We start from the raw sequence: 26,806 nt of genomic DNA, 5'->3' as shown, positions 1-26,806 counted from the left end.
TCCTTGCTGGATCCTTTCCACCTCCCTCCCCCACCAGCTGGACACCCTCCAGTCAGCACCTCCTGCCTCAGGCTTGGGAGATGCAGGTATTAAGTGGCCCCAGCTGAGCAGGGGTAGTGCAGGTTTATGACCTGTTGCCTCTCTTTCCTGCAGCTGAAGATGGGCTTATGCCCTCCCCCAGAGTCCCTGGGCATTGCAGAGAGGGGCCACTGCTTTACCTCTTCCCCCATAGCCCAAGAGGCTGTCGTGGCTGCAGAAAAACCTGGTGGCCACATGCGGCCATGGTGGCTGCTTTTGAGAAATGCATCTGTTCCACTCTACATTTACCTGTGGTGCTCGGAGTATCTTTCCCGGACCTGAAGAAGAGCTCTGTGTGGCTTGAAAGCTTCTCTCTCTCTCTCTCCAACAGAAGTTAGGCTATGTCTACGCTGCACTTTTGTCGGTCAGGGGTATGAAAAAAACCCACCCCAGCCGACAAAAGTTTTACTGACTAAAAGTGCCAGTGTGGACAGCACTTTATCATCAGGAGGCGTTCTCCCTCCGACAAAGCCCCTCATTGGAGTTGGTTTTATTTTGTCGGCAGAAGAACTCTCCCCTGCTGACAAGGAGCAGGTACATTGCATACCTTACAACAGCACAGTTGTCCCACTGAAAGTTGCGCAGTGTAGACATAGCCTTAGTTAATACAAAATATTTCCCCACCCATCTTGTCTCTTTAATATCCTGGGACCAACATGGCAACAATTACACTGCATACAACATATTATTAGATTGGCAGGCAAACCCAAAACTGCTAACTCTGCAGCTTCTATTGCGAAAAAGTTAGATGCTCCACAGGACTGAAGCTCATTCCCTGTTGAGCTGCTTAGAAATTGTGCCCTACTAAACTTCACAAGAGCTCCGAGATCTAACTGTGAAAAACAGTGAAGCTGTGTGTCTCATGTTGTGGCTAGTGGAGTTCTCATATTGGAAAGTGAGGCCAATGGGGCAGAGTTCTGTTTTGAATTGGAACCTTAAGAATTTCCAGACTACCTGACATATGATTTTAGAGCTATTGGTGAAGTATTAATTCGAATTTTTCAAATGTTTATTTTTAACATCAGATCCAAATTTTATGACTTTCAAACAATTGTGTGTTTAACTACAACATTCCAATTATGTTTCAAATTAATGACTGTATTAAAAAACAACTATCTAAATGCAGTTGTTGGCATGGAAGTAGATTTATGTTTAATGATGCCTACATATAAAGGGATTGTGTGGCTTTAATTCATGTTTGTAAAAGTACATTGAGATCTTTGGATTAAAGCTACTGTAATTTCAAAGTGTTACTTGTAGAGTTCTTTGAGTTCCTATCTCCCACAGGTGAACCCTTCTTTTAGATCTAATGGGCCAGCACGTTTGTATAAAATAATTTGGAAATACACCGCTACCTTGATATAACACCACCCGATATAACACGAATTTGGATATAACGCAGTAAAGCAGTGCTCCAGGGGGGTGCACTGCAGTGGATCAAAGCAAGTTCAATATAACACGGTTTCACCTATAACATGGTAAGATTTTTTGGCTCCCAAGGACAGCGTTATATTGAGGTAGAGGTGTATAATCAAAAGTGGTCTGTTTTAATTTAAATTTGCATGTAAATTTGTTTAACCACTGCAACAAGTAAAAGATGCACAGTATCTTTCTTTCATGTACTGCGCTCTTCCAACCTATTATTTTTGAATGTTATTTGCTGAAATTGTTTCTCACCACCATAGCAGCAAGGGGGAAAGTGCTGTGTCTGCTAGCATCTGTGATGAGTTTAAAAACACAGTCCTGTCAGTTCCGTTGTTACACGTTTATATAGACATAAAGGGGTCACTTGTAAATATTTCTACAGTGACAACTGATTCTACCTCTCAGAAGCCTCAGATACAGGTTTATGAATAACACAGGGTTTGGGGAGACTTTGTCTTTCCAGAAATTTTTTTTTTAGGGTTTTCCATTTTTTTTTTAAACTTCTGTGTCACTCAAATACTTACATGAACATATTTGAAAGGATTTTTTTTAGATACTAGAAACATTAGACTTTAATTTCAATCTTTGAATGAATCCACTTAACATTTTGAAACACAGACAAATGACAAGAACATCAAGGTTCTTCTTGTGTCTGTTGGGAAACCATGTGAAAACTGCAGAACTGTCTTCAAACCCTAGAGGTAAAGTAGAATGGATGAAGTCATTTGTTTGGAGAAATGTCCAAGATTAATGAATGGATTTAACTGTCATAGGATATTGAAGAGTGAAATGAGGGGAGTTGTGATGTTTATAAGGGACTTGGTTTGCTAGACTTATGAATGTTTAAGAGGGTGGGCAGGACATGTGATAATGTCTTATTTTTCAGTCTTCAGTGTGTTTGAAGATAGTTGTTTCTCAGTCTAACCAGTAAATATTAAAGCTACTGATTAATACTGCAAAAGAGACTTTAGTGATTGCCAGATATCACAGTGAGAATTTATCTGATTTAATGTGCCTAAAGTTAGTTGTAGGAAGTAAATAATAGAATGTGCGGAAATAATAGCCCAAACAGACAATGCTAAAGTCACAGTCTCTAGAAATTTGGTTTGATCTAATTAAAAAGAAAGAACTAGCACAAAGAGAAAATTAAAATATGATTTAAAGAAGCTATAGGACCTTTTTGCTGCTTGATCCCAAATCCTAACGTCAAAGGCAAGAATAGAAGCAAGAGGCTGAAATGTTGCTGGTGGCATGTCAATCTGAGTTCTAGTTTTTTAAATTGGAGATCCAGATTTGTATCCCAAATCTGGTTGTGAAGGAGGTTGTGTCACAGTTTATTGTATCAAAATCGTGGAGAACTGAAAACATAAAATTACAGAAGATAGAACACTCCAGAATGTTAATTTTAACAAGACCAATTGTTAAGTTTACAATTAACTGAGCATACTTTTAATACATTCAAATTGTTTGATGAATGTTTCATAGGAGGTTTACATCTAAAAATGCAAATAATTTGATATAAGTGTATTAGTGTCTATGGGAACAAACAAGAATATGGGTCTCTAGTTAGAGTGGGCTCTTCAGTGCTGTGTTCATTTTTCAGAATTGGAAGCATAAATTTTGATAATATTTCATCTTTTTGTTTCAGGAATCACTATGCTTATAAACTAAGGTTTTGTCTACACTAGCACTTTTGTTGGCAAAACTTTTGTTGGTCAGGGGTGTGAAAAAAACACACCCGACTGACATAAGTTTCACCAACAAGAGCAACAGTGTGGACAGTGCTATGTCCAGCAGGGGACACTCTCCTGCTGACATAACTACCACTGCTCGTTGGGGGCTGGTTTAATTATGCTATTTCCTGCCAGCATAGAGCAGCTACACAGGAGAGCTTACAGCCGTGCAGCTGTAGAGGTACAACTGTGCCACTGTAAGGTCCATAGTGTATACATAGGTCTTGGATCTGCTGGCACGGTGGGGAGAGAAGGCTGTGCAGAACTTTGACACCTGTGATCAAATTTCTGATGGCTTGTTGGATAAGGGATATGAATGGCACATACAGCAATGGCGTGAAAATAAAGGCGCTGAGGCAGGTGTACTGGAAGACAAGGCAGGCAAACCATTGTTCTGGTGCTGCACCAAAGACCTGCTGCTTCTATAAGGGATTGAACACCATTCTCGGCAGAGACACCCTCCTCCACTGCCAAGAGCCCCATGGATACTTCTACAGGGCTGGAGGTGGTGGACAGTAGACTCAACCCCAAGGACAAAGTTGTGGATGAGAAGATCAAGTTGGAGGATGATGTGGAGCACATGGCAGAGTTGTCTGGTGGTGCAGTGAGTCAGGACCTTTTTTCCAGTCCGGAGGGATCTAGCCAGTCCCAGTAGTCTGTCTCTGGCGCACATGATGCAGGAGAGGAGCGCTCTGGTAAGTGATCTTTTTGAGTTGATGCTGCTTGGTTATATGAGGTAGAGCTGTCCTTTGCTTTGTATATTCTAGAAGTGGGTGAAGGAATAAAAATGTACAAGACTAGCTGTGTTTGAGTGTGCTCCACATTCCCCTGTACAGCTAAGCAGTGGCGTGGAACAGTGTGTTAAGGCACACCAAGATTTAATGGGAATCCTCCAGATCTCTAGGAAACTTTCCTGGAGGTATTCGCCAATCCTCTGCTGAAGGTTCCTTGGTAGAGCTGCTTTGTTCCTTCCCCCATTGTAGGGAACTTTCTCTGTGCAACTCAACAATCATCTGTGTAGGGACCAAAGCGCACACAGGCGAGCAACATATGTACTGGGTCTGAAGCTGCACATGTGCAGGAAATGCACCCAGGAATGAGATATCGGCTTTAGTGGCACCTGCCTGTGTAAATGGTGGCAGAATTTACTATATCATTCCTAGTTGCCTGCACTGATTCCCTGCCCCATCTTGAACACCCAACTCCCCAACTGAGCTGAATTCACCATGATTAGGGTGTTCACTGAGGTGTACTTGCTAAGGCACAGTGAGAAAGTGATTCATATATTAAGAGGTGTATTTTACCATAATGATTCAATGCTGCATGTAAACTAGCAATCATGCTTCTGTGTATTGTTTCTTGTGCTTCTGCATATGTGGCCTTCAGGGGAACCCCCTACACACTAGCGGAGTGCTTTCACTAGATAAGGTAGCGATGAAGGCAGAGCAAGCAGGACATGTTCCAAGAGGTGCTCCAATCTTCAAAGGCTGAAAAAAGAGAACAAAGGGAGACCCTGAAGGACAAATTTAAAATAGAAAGGCAGGACAGAAAGGAGAGTGAGGGAGTGCATTGTAAAGGGCCAGGAGCAGATGATGATGGAGCAAACAGAGATGCTGAAGTCTCTAATCACACTCCAGGCAGAACACATGCGTGCTCACTCCCTGCCCCCAGATAGCTGGATTTACACACAGCTATGAGAGCCTGCACTGTTATCTCCCTTCCCACTAAGACTTTTGTAGGTGTTAATTGGTATTTAATAAAAACAAACTCTCTGAAAGATAATCGTTGTTTCCTACATGTGGTTGCTGCTGGTAGTAATATATAGTGGCAGTTTGATCATTTGCTGACTACAAATCCTGGTCAGGACTCATAATAATTTTCATGCAAGGCACATGTTAACAAAACATGGCAGAAAGCTGTATAGAAAGACACATTATGGGTACTCCTTGTCAAAATGTTGCCTCAAAGCCTCCCCGATTCACATAGCCCTCTGTTGTGTCCCTCTAATAGCCCTGGTATCTGTCCGCTCAAATTCAGAAACTGGGTGATCTGCCTCGGCACTTCACCCTGGGGGAAATTTTTCACCCTGAACCTCACAAATATTACGGAGCATGCAGCTGCTATGACCATGGGAATGTTTTCCTCATTTAGGTCTAACCTGTCATAAATGCAGTGCCATTATGCTTTTAATCTGCCAAAGGCACATTCTGTGGTCATTCTGCATCTGCTCAACCTATTGTTGAAGAGCTCCTTGCTGCTGTTCAGGTTTCCTGTGTAAGGCTTCATGCGCCATGGTAGAAGGGGTACAGTGAGTCTCCCAAGATCACCATGAGCATTTCAACATTTCCCACTTGAATCTTCTGGTATGGAAAGAAGGTACCTGCTTGGAGTTTTCTGTATAGGTCTGTGTTCCCGAAGATGCATGTGTCATGCACTTTCCGGGACCGCCCTGTATTGTCAGTGAAATGCCCATGTTGATCCACAAGCACCTGCAATACCATAGAGAAGTACCCATTTCTAGTGATGTACTCCATTGCAAGATGGTCAGGGGCCAAAACTGGAATATATGTTCAATCTAACTCCTCTGCAGCTAGGGAATCCCATTGTCACAAAGCCATCCACTATTTCAAGCACATTGCCAAGAGTCACAGTCCTTTGTAGCAGGATGCGATTAATAGCCCTGCACACTTCTTGTAACTCAGCCCCAAGCATTGACTTCCTCACTCCAAACTGATTTGCAACCAACTGATTGCAGTCTGGATTTGCCAGCTTCTACACAGATGCATGCTTTTCCACCAAGAGGGCAGCTCTCATTTTGGTGTCCTTGCACTGCAGTGCTGGGTCAGCTCTGCATACAGTTCCAGGAAGGTGGCTTTCGGCATCTGAAAGTTCTGAGCCACTGCTCGTCATCTGATACCTGCATAATGATGCAATCCCACCACTCAGTGCTTGCTTCCTGAGCCCAAAAGCAACTGTCCCCCATGTTCAGCTGCTCTGGGAATGCCAGAAGTAATCTGGTGTTGTTTCTTTCCATCGTACACAGCAGGCCAGGCACCTCTGATTCCTGTTCAGAGCGGGAGCTCATGATGTAATGCATGACCATCCGTGATGTGTTCATAAAAGTGATCACAACTACTAAGTAGAGAGCAGTGTGGGATCCATCCTTTGGAGATGGGCCCATAATAAACAGAAGCCATTGGAAAATGTTGGGAAACTGAGTCAAAAGCCCATGGAGTGCTGGGACAGAAAGAACTGTATCGTGGGACTTTGAGCCCACGCCCATGATGCACTGTGATCCCCTCTACCTTCCCACAACTTCTAGCTGCAAAAGGCGGTGAGTAGCACAGTGGGGTAACTACCCACAGTGCACTGCTCTCACTGTCAATGCTAGAGCACCAGGGCTGGCTCCTGGCACCAGTTTATCAAGCACCTGCTTGGGGCAGCAACTCAGGAGCGGAGCGGCACTTTCAGGTATTCGGCAGAGGGTCCCTCACTCCCGCTCCGAGTGAAGGACCTCCCGCTGAATTGCCGCAGATCGCGATCGTGGCTTTTTTTTTTTTTTTTTGGGCTGCTTGGGGTGGCAAAACCCCTGGAGCCGGCCCTGTAGAGCACCACATGTGGACACGCTCTGCCAACAGAAGCATAGGGTGAAAATGCACAAGCAATGTAATTATACTGCTTTTTGATTGTCGACTTAATTTGCTTTAACAAAATTCTGTAGTGCATACAAGGCAAAATCCTACATCACCTACTACCTTGTTCTTTCTCTCCCTAGTTGTAAAAATAAAGGGATTTTTCATGCTGAAGAAAGTCACACCAGATTGTGATAGACATTTTAGCTCTGAATTTCTGTCACTGTATGAAACTGACTACGGCTATTGCATTGTACTGGCATCATACTCCAGGTCCAGGTAAGCGGGCAGTGCTCTTCTGCGCCCTCTGCTTAAACACTCTTATTCTGTTTTCTAAACAAAAACCGGGAGCGCGCAGGTGGGGTAAGTATCTGAGTTCAGCCCTTAGCGTTGGCCCAGTGTGGTTATAAATCATAGGGGCTGCAAAGTTAAAAAGCTCCTGGCGCTGGGGTGCCGATAAAGCTGGATGCCCGGGGCAAAGGCAGCCCCACAACTGCCTGGTTGCAGATGGATAACGATGAATATAGGGACTGATACAAACATTAACATCAGCAAAGAGAGGCCGTTACATTTAACTCTTAGCGGCTCCTAGATCGCCCAGCGCTGACGGGACGGGAAGACATAACCCCGTGGGAGCAGCCTGGCTGCCCAGCACCGCTGCCCGCGCTGGACTACTACTGAGCAGCCCCACCCACCCGGGGGCGAAGCCCCGCCCGGCGGTGACCTGAGGGGCGCGGCGGACGGGCGGGCGGCGCTGTCTGGCTGAGCCGGAACTATCGGTTGCGGCTGCGCCCGGTCCGGCGGCGGCCGCCAAGATGGCGGAGTACGTGCGCGTGCTGAGGCGGGCGCTGCAGCAGCTCGGGGGTCACGGCGGCCTCCGCGGCGCCTTCTGGCAGCTGGTCAGGTACGAAGCGTCCTCTCCCTTCGCGTCTGGGGCCGGCATGTGACGCTCCCCCCACCCCCCGGGAACGGGAGTGACCTTGGGGCAGGGAGACCCCGACCTCTGGTGCCCAGGGAGCGGGGCTGTCACAGCTCTGCGGGGCGACTAGAGCGTCCCCCTGGCCGCGGGGGGCTCGTTTGTGTGGGGCGGTGCACGCTGTACTGGGGGGGGCTTACTCGCTTTGGCTTCAGGCTCTCCTCTCCCCGGGGGGAGGCTGGTTTGATTGTGTGGCTAGTCTCTCTGTTCCCGGGGGTAGGGTTTCTAGACTTGTTACGGAGCAGCCTTGAAGTACTCCCTCCCCGCCCCCAGCCTCAGTGAGTAACGTTTTTGGACTGGTAAATGAATTGTCCTGGTAAGGGAGGGTAAGCGAGGTCTGTGTTGTCGCTACTATAGTTTCATACTGACTGCAAAGCTTCTTTGTGGTGTTTCCTGCCTTGAGTGCCCCATTTTGCTGCCTAGATGACCTATGGAAGTCCCTTCTAGTTCTACACTTCTTGGCTATGTCTGAGATGTTGCTCAGGGATGAGTAAATCATCCCCTCGGGTGACATAAGCTATACTGACATAAGCGCCAGTGTGGACATAACCACAGAAGTGTAGGACTGGATGGGACCTCAATAGGTCATCTAGGCTGGAAAATGGGGCACTCAAGGCATACTCTTGTAAGCGTCAAGATAGGGTCCATTAGAGTCAATTGTCTTCTGTCAGGTATAACAGCACGTTTTCTTTCTTCATGTGACTTCATAGAGGAGAGCACTGCTGTAAAAGTTGCCGCATGGTCCCAGCACCTTTTAAACAGTAGTTGATAGCAAGTGTGCATGATTCCCGTGAACCCAACACTTCACAGACTAAGTCTATAAAATGCTTTGATGAAACAGTTTTTAAAAGGCCTAATGGACATTCCCAAGTGGGAGCCTACTGATTCTTGGAACTTGAATTTGGTAACAAAACTAATAGGAGATTCCTTCGGGTCTTGCTTTCTGTATCAACTCTTAACACTACTTGTTCTGGTAGCCATTACCTCTGCCAACATGATCAGAGAAAGGGTTCTGACAGCCAATCTGCCTTATACAATACTCCATAATATTCAGGCCTCCAGCTTTCTAACTCAGATTGTATCTTTCTTAAAGGTTATCCATCCTTCCCAGGGCTTTAAACTTCCTGGGTGTTTTTAGCTACTATTAAGACAGGACTAAGCTGTTTAGAAAGGCAAAAATGATTTGTGGCTTTTGGAGAAGTCTGTGTGTCCAGTCATTTCAGCTCAAAGATAAAGTGGCAAATGATGCATTCACTGCTGAGTACCTATTTAGTGTTTTTGTGCCTGAATATCTTAGGATTCATTCAACTAGGGGAATGGCAGTCAGTGGCATGCATCTGAAATATTCCTTTATCTAAAACCTGTTGGCCTGCTGCATGGAGTTTGGTTCCTATCTTTATGGATCATTATTTTCTTAATATTGCACCAAGAGCACTGTGTGTCAATTGCTATCTAACTAATAGGACTCATCAGGAAAGGTATAAGGATCTGTGGGGCTAGAACTTGGGACTGTTGGTCCCTGAGTGACAGCTGCATCCAGTCGATGGGCTGTGAGGCTTTTGGGGCCAAGATCCACTAGATGTCATGCTCACAGACATCATAACTGGCAGAGCCTACCATGTTCTGTGATTGGCTTAGGCATGCTATTTAAGGTCTTGAGGAAACACCTGCAGGCTATCTGGTCAACTAGGCAGATCTCCATTTTGCTGCTGCAAATGGACCCTGCTGTGTATTCCTGATACCTTGCCTTACTCATGGTTTTTGGCCCCAGTCCTGCTCTTGAAACCTGGTCCCACTTCTGATTCCTGGTCCTCTGCTCTGCTCCTGACATCTTGCCCTGCCTCTGTTCCATTAACCCTATTTAAGCTGGCTCACTTGGCCCCGACCAGTGCAGCTCATTGACCTCAACTCCAGCCTGATCCTATGGCATGACACTTGAACACATTGTTGTTTCTTGCCTTGATCCTCTAGACTTAATTTGGACCATGTCCCCTTTAACTCAGGCCCTGGCCTTGGCCCGTGCCCTGTAGCTGGATCCTCACAGATGGTCACTGTTAGTCGGTGATCTGTAGCCGGTTTATATGCCATGAACAAGAAAACTGGATGATTTGCCCTCACTGAGCTACTCTGATGCTCCTCCTCCCTTCCTCTTTTTGGAAACTATCTTTAAATAAGGCTTCTGGAGGTGGAGAGGAACTAAGTCAATTAGAAGGGGCACCCAATAACTGCAGGCTGTTGCTCTAAAAAGGTTCCAAGGATGCCTGGTTGTGCCCTCCACTTTTACAGTGTTGTCTCCATGGATGCAGTATATTCAGTGAACAGGGAAGTTGTGGAGATTGAGTCTTTTTGAGTTAAAGGTGAAAAGTTTTGGAAAATGACTTCTAAGCTCCGTTTTACCTAAAATAGATTTTCTATGCAGTGACGGGTAATTATGTTCTGAGTAAAATACTCATGCCTGTCTCCAAGTATTGTGAATCTTGTTTGAATGTTCATGAAGGACTTTGAGAACCTCATCTGAAAGGCACTATATTCTTTATTAGTATTTGCATGTTAATCTTGTTTTTAATACGATTCAGTTCCAGGATCCATTCTTGTTGACAAAATGTATTTCAACCTGTAGTTTTCCTATAATATTTTGCAGTATTGCAAATAACACATGCTGGGTACTGTGAATATACTAATAAGGACCTGGATTGGATCACACAAACGGACTAAAATTAGTGGAGAGCATACAGTGTGTTCCTGATACAGGATGAGGAAACTTGTAACTGTTTTCTTCCATTATACTACCAACTTTGTAACTTTGCTGGGTTTCATATGATTCATAGATTTTTATGACCAGAAGAGACCTTTAAATCATCTAGTCTTTTCTTCTGTGTAACACTGGTGATTGAATTTCATCCAGTTACTCCTCTATTGAGCCCAGTAGTTTGTGTTTGACTAAAGTGTGTCTTCCAGAAAGGCATCCAGTCTCGAAGATCTCAAGAGAGAGAGAATCCACCACTTCCCTCAGTAGTTTGAGCCAATGATTAATCAACCTCACTATTAAAAAATTTGTACCTTTTCTTATCATTTGAATTTGTCTGGCTTCAGTTTCCAGCCATCAGTTCTTGCTGTGCCTTACTCTGCTAGATTAAAGATTTAGTACCATGAAGGTAACTGTACTCCATAACTAAGTTACCCCTTGATCATCATCTTGGTCAATTAAGTTGATTGAGCTTGTGGAGAAGGTTAAGTAATGTGGTAAATTAATGTTGTTTTACATACGGGGTTGTGCAAAGTAAAACCTATGGATGGACATGAGACAAGGTCTTAACATCTGAGGACTCTCTGTAAAAACCCGTTTGGATACCAGGAGCCATCCAGTAGAAGGAGAAGTGGGATTTTCTGGGACCTAGCTGAAGTTGCCAGGAATAAGATACCAGAGATTAGTCCATCAGGGACTGTAGGCATCCAGGCTATCAGGAAGGTGGGATTGAGATCAAATTCAGAAGATATAGGATCCAGCAGTTTCTGAGAAGGAAATCTGAACTGGGATCTGTAGTAAGACTTCCTTGTGCTTGAGAGGGTAAAAAGGGAACTTCTAGATGAACAGTGGATGAGTTCCTTCATGAGTTTAATTGTAAGTAACAAAGTAAGAGTTTGCTAATCAAGTTTGGAGTAGAGTTGTAGTGACTGGGTTTTCCTACAGTGGCCTTCAAAGAGCGCCTAGGGACAGGGCCCTTGCAATAGGGAAGCAGAATGAGGGAACTTTCCAAGTGCAAAGGTTGGTGGTGGCAGCAATTATAGATTCCAAGGCCAGAAGGGACCATTATGATGTTGATCTATGGCCTGTGTTATACAGGAGGTCAGACAACTTCCCCAAAATAATTCCTAGAGCAGATCTTTTAGAAAAGCATTCAATCTTGATTTAAAAATTGTCATGATGGAGAATCCATCATGACCCTTGGTAAATTGTTTCAGTGATTAATTACTCTCCCCGTTAAAACATTTACATCCTATTTCCAATCTAAATTTGTCTAGCTTCAGCTTCCAGCCACTGGATCATGTTACACCTTTCTCTGCTAGGTTGAAAACTCCATTATTAAATATTTGTTCCCTGTGTAGCTACTGATAGACTGTACAATCAAGTTATCCCTTAACCTTCTTTGTTTAGCTAAATAGATTGAGCCTTTGAGTCTATCACCACAAAGCATGTTTTCTAACCCTTTAATCATTCTTGTATACTTCTCTGAACCCTCTCAAATTTATCAACATCCTTCTAGAATTCTGGGCACCAGAACTGGACACAGTATCCCAGCAGCACTTGCACCAGTCCCAAATATGGAAGTAAAATAACCTCTCTGCTCCTACTTGAGATTTTCCTGTTTATGCATTCCAGGAGTGCCTTAGCTCTTTTGGCCACATCATCAAGAGGGAGGGATAGCTCAGTGGTTTGAGCACTGGCCTGCTAAACCCAGGGTTGTGAGTTCAGTCCTTGGTGGACTTAGGAATCTGGGGGAAAATCAGTACTTGGTCCCACTAGTAAAGGCAGGGGGCTGGATTCAATGACCTTTCAGGGTCCCTCCCAGTTCTATGAGATAGTTATGTCTCCATATATTATCCCACTGGGAGCTCATGTTCAGCTGATTATCCTCCATGACCTCCAAATCTCTTTCCGAGTCATTGCTTCTCAGGTTAGAGTCCCCCATCATATAAGTATTTGTTGTTCCTACATGTATACGTTTATATTTAGCTGTATTAAAACACACATTGTTTTCTTACACCAAGTTTACCAAGTGATCCAGATTGCTGTGAATCAACAACTTGTCCTCTTCATTATTTCCCACTCCGCCACTTTCTGTTTTATCTGCAAACTTTATCAGTGATGAATTTTTCTTCCATATTATGTTAAATTGTGTAGGACCAAGGACTGATCCTTCCAGACTCATTGGAAATACATCTGGTTGATGATGATTCCCTGTTTATAATCACATTTTGAGATCTATCAGTTAGCCAGTTTTTAATCCATTTAATGTACACCATGATAATTTTATATCATTCTAATTTTGTAATCAGTGTTGGGCGGTACTAAGTCAAAGTATATTATGTCAGCACTATTACCTCTGCCTACCAAACTTGTAATCTCACTTAAAAAAAATATCAAGTTAATTTCACAGGATTTATTTTCCATAAATCCATGTTGATTTGTATTAATGACATTACCTTTCTTTAATTCTTTAGTAATTGAGTCCCATAAGAGCCACTCCATTATCTTGCCTAGGATCAATGTCAGACTGACAAGCCTAGAATTATCTGGGTCATCCCATTTACCCTTTTTAAAAATTGGCACAACATTAACTTTCTCCCAGTCTTCTGGAACTACCCCAGTGTTCAAGACTTACCGAAAATCAGCATGAACTGTCCAGTGAGCTCCTGAGCCAGCTCTTTTAAAACTCTTGGATGCAAGTTATCTGGACCCACTGATTTAAAAATGTCCCAACTTTAGAAGCTTCTGTTTAACATCCTCCAGAAATACTAGTGGAATGGAAGAGTGTTATCCTCACCATATAATGAGATGCTGTCCTCTGTTTTTCCCCAAATACAGAACAGAAATATTTATTGAACACCTCTGCCTATTCTGAAGTCTTATTGATAATTCTACCATTTTTATCTAGCAATGTACAAATACTATTGTCAGGACTCTTTGTTCCTAATATACTTCAATAAAAAGGAGTTTTTTAATCCTTAACTCTGCTGGCCATAGATTTCTCCCTTTGCTTCCCTTTTCGATTTTCTACAGTTCCTAACTTATGCAATATTCATTTTGTTATTTATGTATCTATAAAAAATTTTCATCGCCTTCATCTTCCCTCTAAATCAAGTTGGTTTTTTAACCAACACAGCCTTCTTCCTCAATTATGGGATTGTGCCTTTTCTGGGCATCTAGTAAGGTGCTCTTAAATTATTCCCAGTTATCATTTGCATTTTTCTGATTAAATTCTTCCTCACGGGTGGCTCATCCCCCAAGCGTTTGGCTCATAATTGTTTTCAGCTTTGTGAAATTGGCCCTGTTAATGCACCAAGTATCTATATTGCAGATCTGGACTTGATTCTGCTTGCACATTATAAATGTGATCAAGTCATGATCACTCATACCTAAGCTACCATTAATTTTTAGTTCTGTGAACAGTTTTGTCTCTTAAGAAAACATATAATAAAGGATTTCCACATGTTGGCTGCAACACTTTTTGAATTAGGAAATTGTCCTCTGTAACGTTTAGATATTTTAGTATTGGCAGCATGAGACTGGCAGCGTATTTCACTCAAACTGAAGTCCTCCATGGTCATCCTGTTCCTGAATGTCATTTGGTGATCTGTAGCAGACAGCAACTAGTACCCCATCTTGTGCTTTATCTGTTAGGACATTGATCTTTAAGCATACATGATGATTTTCTTCTGAGTTATAAGTGACTCAGAAACAGATAATGCCATTTTTGACAGTCCCCCTCCCCCTCCCCCACCCATTTTGCTCACTTGATCCTTCCTAAATAGGTTATAACAGTTGATTTTAACATTCCAGTCATGCAGATCATCCTACCACGTTTCAGTAACACCAACTACATCGAATTTATTTTCATAAATGAGCAATTGCAGTTCCTCTTGTTTGTTACCCAGGCTTCCAGTATCAGTGTATACGCAATTAAAGAATTTCTTTACATGTTCTTGAGCGTCTTGATTCATTTTGTTCTCAACATCTTAAATTTTGTTGAGTGCTTATATCGTCCCTCTTTTTATCCTCCCCTTTTGTTGTTCGTTTAACCCCCTCCTGACTCTTCTAGCCAGCCTATCCCCAAAGAAGTTGGTCCCCCTTCTACTGAGATAGAGGCTGTCCAAATGATGTAGACCTCTCTCTCCTCACAGAAGACAGATCAGTGTTCCACAAAACCAAAACCCTCCACCTTACACCACTTACCTAGCCAGTACTTCACTTTCTGAATCTTTTTGCTTCCTTCACTAGTGGGATAGGAAGCATCTCAGAGACAATTCCTTGGACATTCTTCCTCAGCGTTCCTTGAAGTAATCTGTTACCCGAGCCCAGGCTGTAGGAAACCTGAGGGCTGTGACAGAGCTTTTTAAGTCTCTCATTTTAAGGCATTTTTTTCTAGCCCTTGAATCACTTTTGTGGCTCTGTACTGCACCCTCTCAAATGTTTCAACAGTCTTTTTAAAATGTGAACACCAGAATTGTACACAGTAATCCTGTATTGATTTTTATCAGTGCCTTATACAGAGGAAGTCACCTCCCTGCTCCCATCCTGTTGAATTGCTTATCCAATACCTTTTAATCCTTTTCAGAGTTGCTCGTTTCCAGGATGTAGTCCTCCATTCTGTCTGTGTGGCCTGCATTCTTTGATCCTAGACATATGTCCTGGCATTTGGCTGCATTAAAATGCATTTTGTTTAAATGAGCCCAGCTTAACAAAAGATCCAGCTCACTCTATCACTGCTCTGTCCTTCTTTTCATTTTTCATATTGAGGTTCACAGATCTATTGCAATGGGTAGTTCAGCCTGCTTGCAACTTGGGGCAGAACTAGACCTGTCAGTTACTAACAGGAGAGGACTGCCCCACTCCCTGAAGTTCCCTCCAGTTTTTCTGCTCTCATAACTGCAGCCGGCTCAAGCAGGATTCCCTGCTGTAAGACTTTTCACGAGGGGAGTGAAGCTAGAACGTCAGCACACAAGGTGGCAGATAATGCCTGAATCCTGGTAGTCCATGCCTAAGACAGTGGAGCTTAGTGACCTCCTTTATTTCCCCCCTCCAATTCTCCACGAGTCATGGATGGAGACCACCGGACACAGCATAGATGCTGACAATGCCAGAAAGTACAGTATGGTGTCTTTGGGCCTAGCTCCCTCCTGCTCCCACCACTACAGGGATCCGCCTTTCTGCACATGGATCTCTACTCGTATTCCAGGCTAAGACCACCAGGAGAAACAGACCTATCTGGTCTATGTGAATCCCATGGAAAGGGGTAGGGAGCACATTCTGGAGCCCCAGGCCAGGGAGATCCAGGTGGGGAAAGGGAGACAAATAAGCCCAGCCTGTTTGAGGATGGGATCACTAACCACCAATCTGAAAATATTTCTAATCTCTGAGCCCTCTGAAGTGTAATTAGGGGGACAAATTTCCAAAGAGAAAATAAATGAAAAATTAAATCAGCATCGTTTCCCCTACTCTCTTTCACTCTGTGCAGCAGGGCAGATCAATGCAGAAGACACTAGGCCATAGACGTGTTGATTCCTCTATATATGCACGCGCACACCACCACAAAGGGAGGAAGGTTAGCAGTCCTAATCAAGTCAGAGGGTACGTCTACACTGCACGATTATTTCGAAGTAGTTTAAACCGATGTTACAAAACCGATGTTATAAAATTGGTTTTGCGCTCCACATGCGATAAAATCGATTGCTTATGTCTGGTCAAGCTACCATGATTCAAGACGGTGCACTGTGGTACTTTTCTACACTATACCCAATCCTCATTCCGTGTGAGAGCACAGTGCCTGATGGCAGAAAAATTGCCGCGGTGGTGCTGGTACAGCTCACCTCCCTTTGTGAAGCAGCAGACAACCCTTTGGCGGCTTTTCGCGAGTGCATTGAGCAACGCCATAGCAGCAGCAATCATGGACCTGAATTCACAACAACGGTATCGACGTTGTCAACCATCGCGTACTCTCGTGCTGACTATACTGAACAATTGAACTGCAAAGGCAGAGAGAGAGGAGGCAGCTATTGCTGAGCGGCGAGGACAGCGAGACGATGAGGCAGAATTCCATAACGCTGGCCCCAGCGTTTTGAGCTACTGCTATTAAGGGGCATCTACTACCCATTGAACGCCCGAAATTTGGGCACGGGAAACAAGCACAGACTGGTGGGACCGCATTGTTTTGACGGTGTGGGACGTTCGCAGTGCTGCCGAAAACTTTCGCATGCGTAAGAGCACTTTCTTAGAACTTTGTACATGCTTCCCTGCCCTGAACGCGTAATACAAACATGAGAGAGCCCCACAATGTGGAGAAGCGAGTGGCAATAGCTCTGGAAGCATCGCAACGGGCAGACGCTACCGTCAGTGAATCAATTTGAGTGGGCAAATCTACTGTGGGGCTGCAGTGATGCCAGTAGCCCAAACATACGTTAGCTTGCTACGAAAGTTGTGACTCTGGGAAACGTGCAGGTGATAGTGGATGCTTTGCTGCAATGGTTTTCCGAACTTGGTTGGGGCCATAGATGGAACCCATATCCCTATCTTGGCCCAGAACACCAGCACCCAGTACGTGAACCGCAAGGGTACTTTTCAATGGTGCTGCAAGCACTGGTGGACCACAAGGACGTTTAACCACATCCACGTGGGATGGCCAGAGGGTTCAAGTACGCTCACGTTTCAGGACACTAGTCTGTTAAACGGCTGCAGCAAGGGAACTTACTTCCAGACCAGAAATAACGTTGGGAATGTTCAAATGCCTATAGTTATCCTGGGGACCCAGCCTACCCTTGATGCCATGGCTCATGAAGCATACACTGGCAGCCTGGGACAGTGGTCGGACGTGTTCAAACTACAGGCTGAGCAAGTGCCGGATGTGGTAGAATGTGCTTTGGCCGTTTAAAGGGTCGCTGGCGATCATTATCTCTACCGGTCAGACCTCACCAACAAATGTCCGCTTGGCTATTGCTGCTTGCTGTTCTCCACAATCTTTGTGAGACAAGGGGAGACATTTTGCTGGGTGGAGGCTGAGGCAATCACTCTGGCCGCTGAGTACGAGCAACCAGAACCAGGGCATTAGAGAGCACACCTGGAGGCGCTGCGCATCAGAGAAAGCCTTGAAACGAGTTTTCAGCACGGCCAGGTACGGTGTGACTCTGTTTGCTTCCCTTGATCCTCCGACTTGATGACTTATTCAGTGTAGCAACCACCTCCCCTTTTCTTACAGGTTGGGAAGGAAATAAATTCTGTATCTTTAAAAATCATTTATTATTCATTAAAAGTAATTATGCATTGTTAAAAATCATGAGTTTTCCTTACTAGATTTCCCTGTAAGCACACGCCTCCCCTTTCGATGTATTCTGTATTACAAAGGAACTTTAAAAAAAGGCAGAGAATAGGAAGGTGTCCCTGACTGCCTCTGCTTGGAAGGAGGGGGAGAAAGGCTACCTAACCATTGTAGCGTAATTACAGCTTTTCCTTGAACTCTGCAGAGGTGTGAGGAGTAGGCGTGGTGCAGAAAGCCTTCCACACCGTTCTTAAGCCGTCTGGTGAGGGAGATATGTGACGTGGGCTTGCAGGAGTTATACAGGGCTGCAGTGGCACTCTGCTACTGTGTGCTCTTCCTGAAGCTCCACCATGCTTGAGGATTCGTTTGAGAACGCAGCAGATCCAGCGTTTCTTCTCTCCAACGCTGGTCTTCCTGCTAGCCCTCTCAATCGTCATATGCATCTTCCTGTACTTTGCTACCACATCTTCAATCATTCTGTTTATCCCTCTCATTGCTTTACTTTTCAATAATTTCTGTGAACATTTCATCGCTTGCTTGTTCTTCTCCTCGCTATCACAGCACCCCTCGTGATGGATAGGGACTTCAGAGAAATGTGCAGCTGCATGGGAAGGCAAACAGGTGATAGTATGTGGAAGATCTTTTACAGAGCAATGACAGTAACTCACTGAGCGTCACTGCAGCACTCTGGATGCGCCGAGGCCATAAAGTCGATTTCCGTCCACAAACCCTAATCCGAGTTATCACTATCGAATTTAGCGTATCCTCTCGTTTGGAGGAGTTCTGAAATCGATTTAAGGAGGCGGTTAACTCGATATTAATGACGACGTCGTGTGAACGGATACAGCGTTAAATCGGTATATCGGCCATTAAACCGATTTAAAGTCGCAGTGTAGACCTGGCCAGAGAAACAAATACTAAAATATTGTTTAAGAAAAAGCAAACCTGTGGATAGATTATTTCAGGCAGGAGTGTAATGAGTATCTGCAACTGCCCTACACAAGCAATAGCTATATATTCCCACCCCCCCAATCATCCTGGAAAGATGCAGCAGAGGGATAGGGATATTCTGTTGCACCTAAAAGACTGGCAAAGCATCAGTTTGTCTTATCCCTCTTCTGATGTGGGTCACCATGTCCTACTTACTGGACTGTCATTCCTAGCTGCTGCAGTAGCTCACTGTGCCCTAATGTCCAGGTTATTGACACTGCACCCCATATACTTCATAATTGTATGATTACGATATGCTTAATTGTGATGCCTCTGGTACAAGATACGTCTTGTGAGGTGTCATTGGAAAAGTTCTGATTTGCTGAATATGAACTGTGATGGGTTGGATCACAGAAACCTCTTTGGAAACTGCCCACTGATGTGCCAAGACTACTTCTGCCCCTGCTTTCCCTGCCAGCGTGGGACTCCAGCACCCTGTTTTGCTGAGCCAGACATGCCCGTTTGCTCCAACACAGACCCAGGATCTGAACCATGTGCCCCAAACAGCTGCAGACTTAACCTGAAAGCAGCTTACAGAAGTGTTCCTGTCTTTAACGCTCAGATGCCCAACTCCCAATGGGGTCCATACCCCAAATAAATCTGTTTTACCCTGTATAAGCTTTATACAGGGTAAACTCATAAATTGTTCACCCTCTATAACACTGAGAGAGAGAGAGAGATGCACAGCTGTTTGCGCCCCCCCAGTTAATACATACTTTGAGTTAATTAATAAGTAAAAAGTGATTTTATTAAATACAGAAAGTAGGATTTAATTGATTCCAAATAGTAACAGACAGAACAAAGTGAATTACCAAGTAAAAAAAATTAAAACATGCAAATCTAAGCCTAATACAGTAATAAAACTGAATTCAGATAAAATCTCACCCTCAGAGATGTTTCAGTAAGTTTCTTTCACAGACTGGATGCCTTCCTAGTCTGGGCCCAATCCTTTCCCCTACAACAGCCCTTGTTCCAGCTCAGGTGGTAGCTAGGGGATTTCTCATGATGGCCGCCACTTTGTTCTGTTACACCCACTTATATAACTTTTGCATAAGGCCGGAATCCTTTGTCCCTCTCTGGGTTCCCACCCCCTACTTCTCAGTGGAAAAGCACCAGGTTAAAGATGGATTCCAGTTCAGGTGACATGATCATATGTTACTGTAAGACTTCATTACCCACTTGCCAGCACACACGTATATAGGAAAACTTACAAGTAAAACCGAGTCATCTACAGACAATTGCCCTGGTTAATGGGAGCCATCAAGATTCCAAACCACCATTAATGGCCTACCCTTTGCATAATTACAGTAGGTCCTCAGAGTTTTATTTTATATTTCTAGTTTCAGATACGAGTGGTACATTTATTCAAATAAGATGACCACACTCGGTAGATTATAAGCTTTGTAATGATACCTTACAAGAGACCTTTAGCATGAAGCATATTCCTGTTACATTATATTCATACTCATCAGCATACTTTCATAAAATCATATAAAGGGCAATGTCACAATGATTGTCCTGTTTCTGTTCATGTATGATTTTTGTATCTGAAATTATAAATATTGACTAGATATCTGTATTTCAAATGTAATTACGCTTGGGTAACATTCACTATGCAAAAGGCTTCCAGTCTAGAGCGCTGGTTGTGAAGGGCCTATTCAGGGTAAAGGGTCTTTGGGGAAATAATAGGCCGTAGGAGAAGCTTATCCCCCACCTGGTGAGCCTTCCTGAGTTATGCTCCTGACAACCTATGAGTAATGGCTGCTATGACTCAGCAGGGCACGCTAGGGAATGTGACCAGACCACATGACGTTGAACTCCATTTTGGTACCTGTATTTTTCCACAAAATGGGCTGAGAACTGAGTTTGGAACAAAGGGTTCCTGCCATATTGAAAAGCTATATAAGGCAGGGAGTGGCAACATCTCGTGGCCTTGCTCCCCACACAAGAGAACTCGTGGAAATACCTGAGGAACAAAGACTGAACTAGGTTAAGTGCTGGTCCTGGGCTAAAGGGATTTCTAGCCTGTGTATGGAAACTTGGTGAACTGCTTGTATCATCAGTGAGGATTTGAATTAGCAATTTCTCACCCTATCTATATAAGACTTAGTTTGCATTTTTCATTTAATTTCCTAGGTAACCTGCTTTGATCTGTTTACTATCACTTATAATCACTTAAAATATAGATTTCTGTAGTTAATAAACTTGTTTTATGGTTTATCTAAACCACTGTGCCTTTAAGTAAAGTGTCTGGGGAAAATCTCAGCTCTGTGAGCAAAGGCTTTTGCATATCTTTCCCATATCAAGGGGAAGGCAAATTTTATCGAGTTTCCATTGTACAGATCCCTGTGCAATGCAAGATGGTATAATTTGGGTTTATACTCCAGTGGGAGGGTGGGGGGAAATTGGCTGTCTTTTGAGTGGCTTAGGTAAAGCACTCAGGTACCTCAGTTGGGTGTGTGGCACCATCTGCTGTTGGGTGATACAGCCAGGCTCTCTAGGCCGTTATCCCCAACAAAGCAGTTTGAGAAGTGGCAGCCCAGCTGGGTGGTTAGAGGGGCACCGCAGTTACCACAGCTCCCAGACTGCACCCAAGGCATGACAACCCATCACATATTGTTCCCAGCTTTTGTTGCAGATTGCGATGCTTCCCTTCCACCTCCTCCCTTCGAGGGATAGCTATGGAAAGATGAGAGGACAGCAGCCCAGATTTGGGAAAAATGGCAAATAGTAAGGGGCCTCATGGACTACCATTTCTCTCTTTCTACTCCTATGTCTATTGGTTCCTCAGTGGATACCAGTCAAAACTTGAACCTGTTACCACTTCCAAAGGTAAATATCTCTTTTTCCCAGTGGTCAGGGACTTGACATTTCTAAATGGGGGAAATTTTCACCTGGGAGAGTGGCCTCCTCACTATTACAGGCCCTTCTCTGGCAGCCAAGTCAGGGCAGGCATCATCTCAGCCCCCTCCTTTGGGCATAAAAACTCTCAGGTGGCATCAGGCCAACAAAAAGAAAACAGATCTGAACTGTCATCCAGCACCCTAAGTGTTCACAAGTAATGCTAATGTAGATGGATAATATGGTCCCTCTCAAACTAAAAATTGCATGGCCTAAGACGCTGTCCATGAAGTACAACAGGAGAAGATACTTCTTTGCAGGTGATACCTAGTATCATCGTTACAGGGCTAGCTTCACTCCTGACCCCTCTCTGGTCTCTGAGTGCCTCCCTCAGGTCTTGGGCTTTGTCCCTTCACCTCAGGGGGCAGAATCCCACGTTTCTCCCACTCTTGAACAGAATCCCGGGCTACTGCACCCTAAACTATCATATTATCCTGCAGATCCAGCTGGGCTCAGGCACTTGCAGTTCCTCTCTTCAGGAGAGCCTATGGTTTGTGGAGTAGTGATCCAAAACATCCCTCTTAAAATAAAGTACTTTTTAATCTTGATGGAAACAAAACAAAGCATAGCATGACAGAGAGTTGATTTTTAAAAAGGTTTAAACACCTGGAAAGTCAGTTATAAGGTTGGATTAAGAATGAATACCATCGAACACAAGGTCTTGTCTTAGAATAACATCAGTAGAAGGTAGCCAAAATGAAAACAAGTGGTGTTACAGAAATAAAAATCCAATTCTTACTGGAGCCTTTTAGGAATTCTGATCTCATACACAGATATGCTTCAGTGATACAGAATTTGAGATACCTATCCAGTAATTTGAGGTACCTCCTCCACTTTACACCATATCATATATTGGTAGAGGTCTAGTTGCAGTTGTATAGTCTCCACTTCCACAACTGGTGAATGCACAGAATAAGATTTATTTATTTTTTTTGTGGGGGAAGAGACAGGATTTTCCCAGTTCAGTTAAGGGGGTCAGAACCAGAAAGAGAGAGCACATTATCAGCTAGAATACAATGATTTATTGAAGTTTCAAAGCACGACTGTTCTGGGCGTGAGAGTCGTTATCTGGTAGGGTTTTCGTAACTGTGATCAACTTTACCTTAGCGAGGAATTCTCCTGTCTCAGGCAGAGCAAAATTTCCTGTCTCTGTGCAATGCCACCAAGGGGGTGATGAATTTCAAGATTTACATGGAAGAAGTTAGATTAGCAGAGCGATTGCTGGACCCAGAGATATCTTACCATCATGAGTCAACTTGGGCTGGTGATCTACCTCATTGTCTCTGGAAACCAGTAAATAACACGGCTAGTGGCTTCTCTGTGTCAGCATATAGGATATGAGGTGGTGAATGGCAGCTCTCAGGACAAGAAAAAAATATGAGAGGCAAGCAGAAATTATATTGATGCCTTTCTGGCTCTGGTCTCAGGCCTGATTAACCTCCCATTGGATCTTTGGATGCCTCTGAGTCACAGAAATGGTATGTTATTGCAAGATTAGTCCTCCATCCAAGACCACACAGGTTTAAATATATACTTGAAGGAAATGATTATTGTTCTTACATAACCTAAAAGAGAAGTCAACAAATATCTTATTCTACTGCCCGGTGCAAAGTCCATAGTTAATTACCACATATAACTAGTAAAATAATAGTTTTGATTCCCCTGGGAGGGCTTTATTGTGGATGTATAAGAATACCCAAACAGGTCAAAACTCTGTAGTATAACATTCTCAGCATGTTAAAGAAAAAGAAGTTTTTGTACAAATCCCAGCATTGAATACTTCCTTAAGTCATCAGCCATACTAAACCCCCACAAAGTCATAGAGCATGACTTTAGAACCTCATTCTTCTCGCAGCACTACCCAGAAGGAACCTCTGCATTAGGTGGTGGTACACTTCCTATTCATTAGAGTAGACCTTCTAATGGCTACTATTTCCAGTCAGACACTTTGTTTTTAATTTGAAGTTGGGGATCTTCTTCTGATGAGACCCAGTATTGTATTTTTAATTCTGATAGTAATTACACTTTAGTAACTAGGAGAAGATCAAAATTATATATTTAATATCCACATTTCAAGGTTCCTTCCTACTCTCGGAGACACATTGCTATAAAAATACTATTGAAATTGATCTATGGACCTTAGCATAAAGAATTGGAAACTTTATCCATGCTTACCTTAAAATTTCCTTTCTTTGAGTAATAAGATCCATGGATCAAGCCAACTTGGAGGCAAATGGATCATGAGAACAACAATGGAAATTGACATCCAAAGACTTGGATTTGTTGACAGGTGGAATTTACCATCCCCTGAAGCAGAAGAATTTTTTTCCCCCTCAAAGTATATTTAACACAATTTTTTAATTGGGAAAAGTAGATTTGAATTATTCTGATCGTGAAAATTATCTCACCTGGAGGAAATTTCAGGGGCAGGGCATTCCCCTGTGCTAATAACTGATAGCTCTGCTTCTGCCACCAAACTGCAAACAGGCTGAAGAACAGATTGTAACAGATTTATGGATATTATTACTTCAAGAAAGGAATCTTTCAGATAACCACAGACAAATTTTCCTATTTTGTATGTGTATTAAAAGAAGCTAATTTTTTTTCATCTGAATCCTATGCTCTTAAGTGGAAGCATAACCTTAAATTTAAAGTACTAATTGATAGAGGCAGGCATTTAAATAGATATTTTAGTCTGGTAAATTTGGTTCAGTTGTCTTGTAAAGCTTTCTGGAGAATATAGAAAGTGGCATACTTTGAACAGACATAGGAAACATTTAATTGCATAAAACTAACACTGAGTTTAGCAAACAACCCCCAACTGTTGGACATTGTTTCAACATGGACTGTGTACTATAGAAAAATCCATTTGCCATGTAGGGTCCTATTTCTGACCTTCTTGCAGCATACTTTTATCCTTCTGGTCTGTGTATTGGATTGGTAAATCAAAGGTGTAAATCTAGAAGATTAAAAAGAAAAATTGTATCATGAAATTTTTCTCTTCTATGAACAAAAGGCTGAACTGAGTCAGGTGAAATATTTGAAAGATTTTTTTGAGGCAGTTCAATACTAATTATAAGAATTAAGCTGCTTCAGGATATGTCCTGCATGTCTGATTCTTGATGATACCTTATTAGTGTGTGGTGTTTTACTGCCTATAAACATGAAAGCTTTTTTTGTGATTCTATTTAGCAGCATTCAAAGATAAGGGGAAACTAAAAATGTTCAGTTTAAAGGCAATGGTATGTCACCGCATGTAGGAAAACACATCATGGTATACTTCTATTAAACATGGAATTTGTTCCCTCTGGATATGCCTGATTATCTGTTGAACTCTGAATGCCATTTTAGATATTGTCTCATTGCAATTTGCAGTTTTTGATGATAAACATGTAATAAAATGATAGTTTACCATTTTAAATCCAAAATGACTCCTTTCCACTCAGCAGTTAGTTGTATATTTCTATAATCTATTGCTGATTTAAAAAAAAAAATCTCACCGGGCTCCTGAAGCTTATTGTTCTGCTAAATAAAATGCAGGAAGTTCCTTAAAGTGATACTGTCCGTTTAAAAGCACACTTCAGTCTGAAATTTTATTTCCTGTGTTTTACAAGCACCACCTAAAACAGCTATAACAGAAAGCTTTGTTTGTGAATAAACTCTCAAATAGCACTGTACTATGCACAACACTGTTTCTTTGAATTTGCTAATATAGTAGGTTAAAAAGTTAACCAGATTAAATCAATCCTTCCATACTCCTTCAGTGTCAGCAACTACAACACAGAGCAAAATGACTGCATTCTCCAACTTTTTGAGAACAAAGTTTCATATAAATCAAAACATTGCATATATATAAATAGATACTCTAAAAATCTTAAAATGAAAACTGGGTGCCTTGAAATGTCACAGGATTAAATTGAAACTCTAATAGTGGATCTCCCTAATGGCAACTCCTGGTGGTCCTAGTAATGAATTGTATTAAACCTTTGGGATCCCTTTTCCATTGACTGCTATACATTTTCTCACTTGCTGGACAATACAGACTTCCAGGTATGTCAGATAGCAACTATTGTCATCTTGAAAAGGGCAAGAAACTTTTAGACAGAAAAATGAAATTGTCCCTTTAACCTGGGTTTAAAGTATTTAAGGACCCAATTCTGCCCTCACAGAGTTGCTGCTTCAGTTGAAGAGACGGCTGAATAGGCTTGTGGCAATTACAACAGAAGTTGGTAATTGTAGCCCAGACTAATCCCAGATGTAATTCCATGTAAATCAATTAATTCTTATGTACTGCATATGGAAAAAAAATTTCAGTGAACCAGTTCTGAAGATTTTCTTGGGTTAAAGGTGTGAAGTTTTTCAACAAAGTTATGGAAAAGGTGATAGTCACCATGTTTTCACATGTTCTGGAACAATACTGTGACTATGAAGATGGGACAAAACCTAATAACTAAACCATTTAACAGCAATTGGGAGTACCTAATTGTGACAACCATTGTCAGCACCAGTGCATTTTCTTACTGTGAATGGGTCCATAGAGGCTAAGATTGTTTTCAAGGCAGCACAATGAGACAGTGACACAGAGATGGGACTAGAGTTTAGGAGCTTTTGGCTTCCAGTTCTGTGCTTGGTTCACTAGACTCACTGTTTCCATGATGGAACACATCAAGTTATAGTTCGATGCTAGTCATTCTTAACATGATACAACATTATCTCTGTTTTAACACATAACCAAATAAACAATTAAAAGTAGATGCACTTTCCTAAGACCAGGTCATATAATTTTAATATAGAATATAAATCACTTTATCTTCACTTGGAAGCCAACTACTTTCCATTGAAGCTTATATCAATACCTTTAACTTTTTTCCCACCATTTTGCATTTCACTGCATTTTATCATGTTGTCATAGCTTCCTACTCAGATTTGAACCTTAGCGTTCATAAACTGAGAAGCTAGCATGAACCCTCTAAGCTTAATTACCAGCTTAGATCTGATATCGCTGCCACCAGCCAGGAATTTCCAGGGCCTGACTCCCTC

General features: G+C 42.8%; 1 protein-coding gene across 1 annotated transcript in view; it reads left to right on the top strand.

Moving 5' to 3' along the window:
* The first annotated feature begins 7,642 nt into the window (after positions 1-7,642).
* Positions 7,643-26,806, top strand: part of NDUFA12 (NADH:ubiquinone oxidoreductase subunit A12) — a 49,947-nt gene continuing 30,783 nt past the window's right edge. The window contains exon 1 of the mRNA XM_032772487.2: positions 7,643-7,772. Coding sequence (XP_032628378.1) covers positions 7,684-7,772 — 89 coding nt within the window. The 5' untranslated portion in view covers positions 7,643-7,683. The remainder of the gene's footprint in view (positions 7,773-26,806) is intronic.

Source organism: Chelonoidis abingdonii, chromosome 1 (assembly GCF_003597395.2).
Source record: "Chelonoidis abingdonii isolate Lonesome George chromosome 1, CheloAbing_2.0, whole genome shotgun sequence".
In the NCBI taxonomy this organism is placed as follows: Eukaryota; Metazoa; Chordata; order Testudines; family Testudinidae; genus Chelonoidis; species Chelonoidis abingdonii.
Note: the sequence above shows the minus strand (reverse complement) of the source record. Positions and strands in the feature narration are given on the sequence as shown.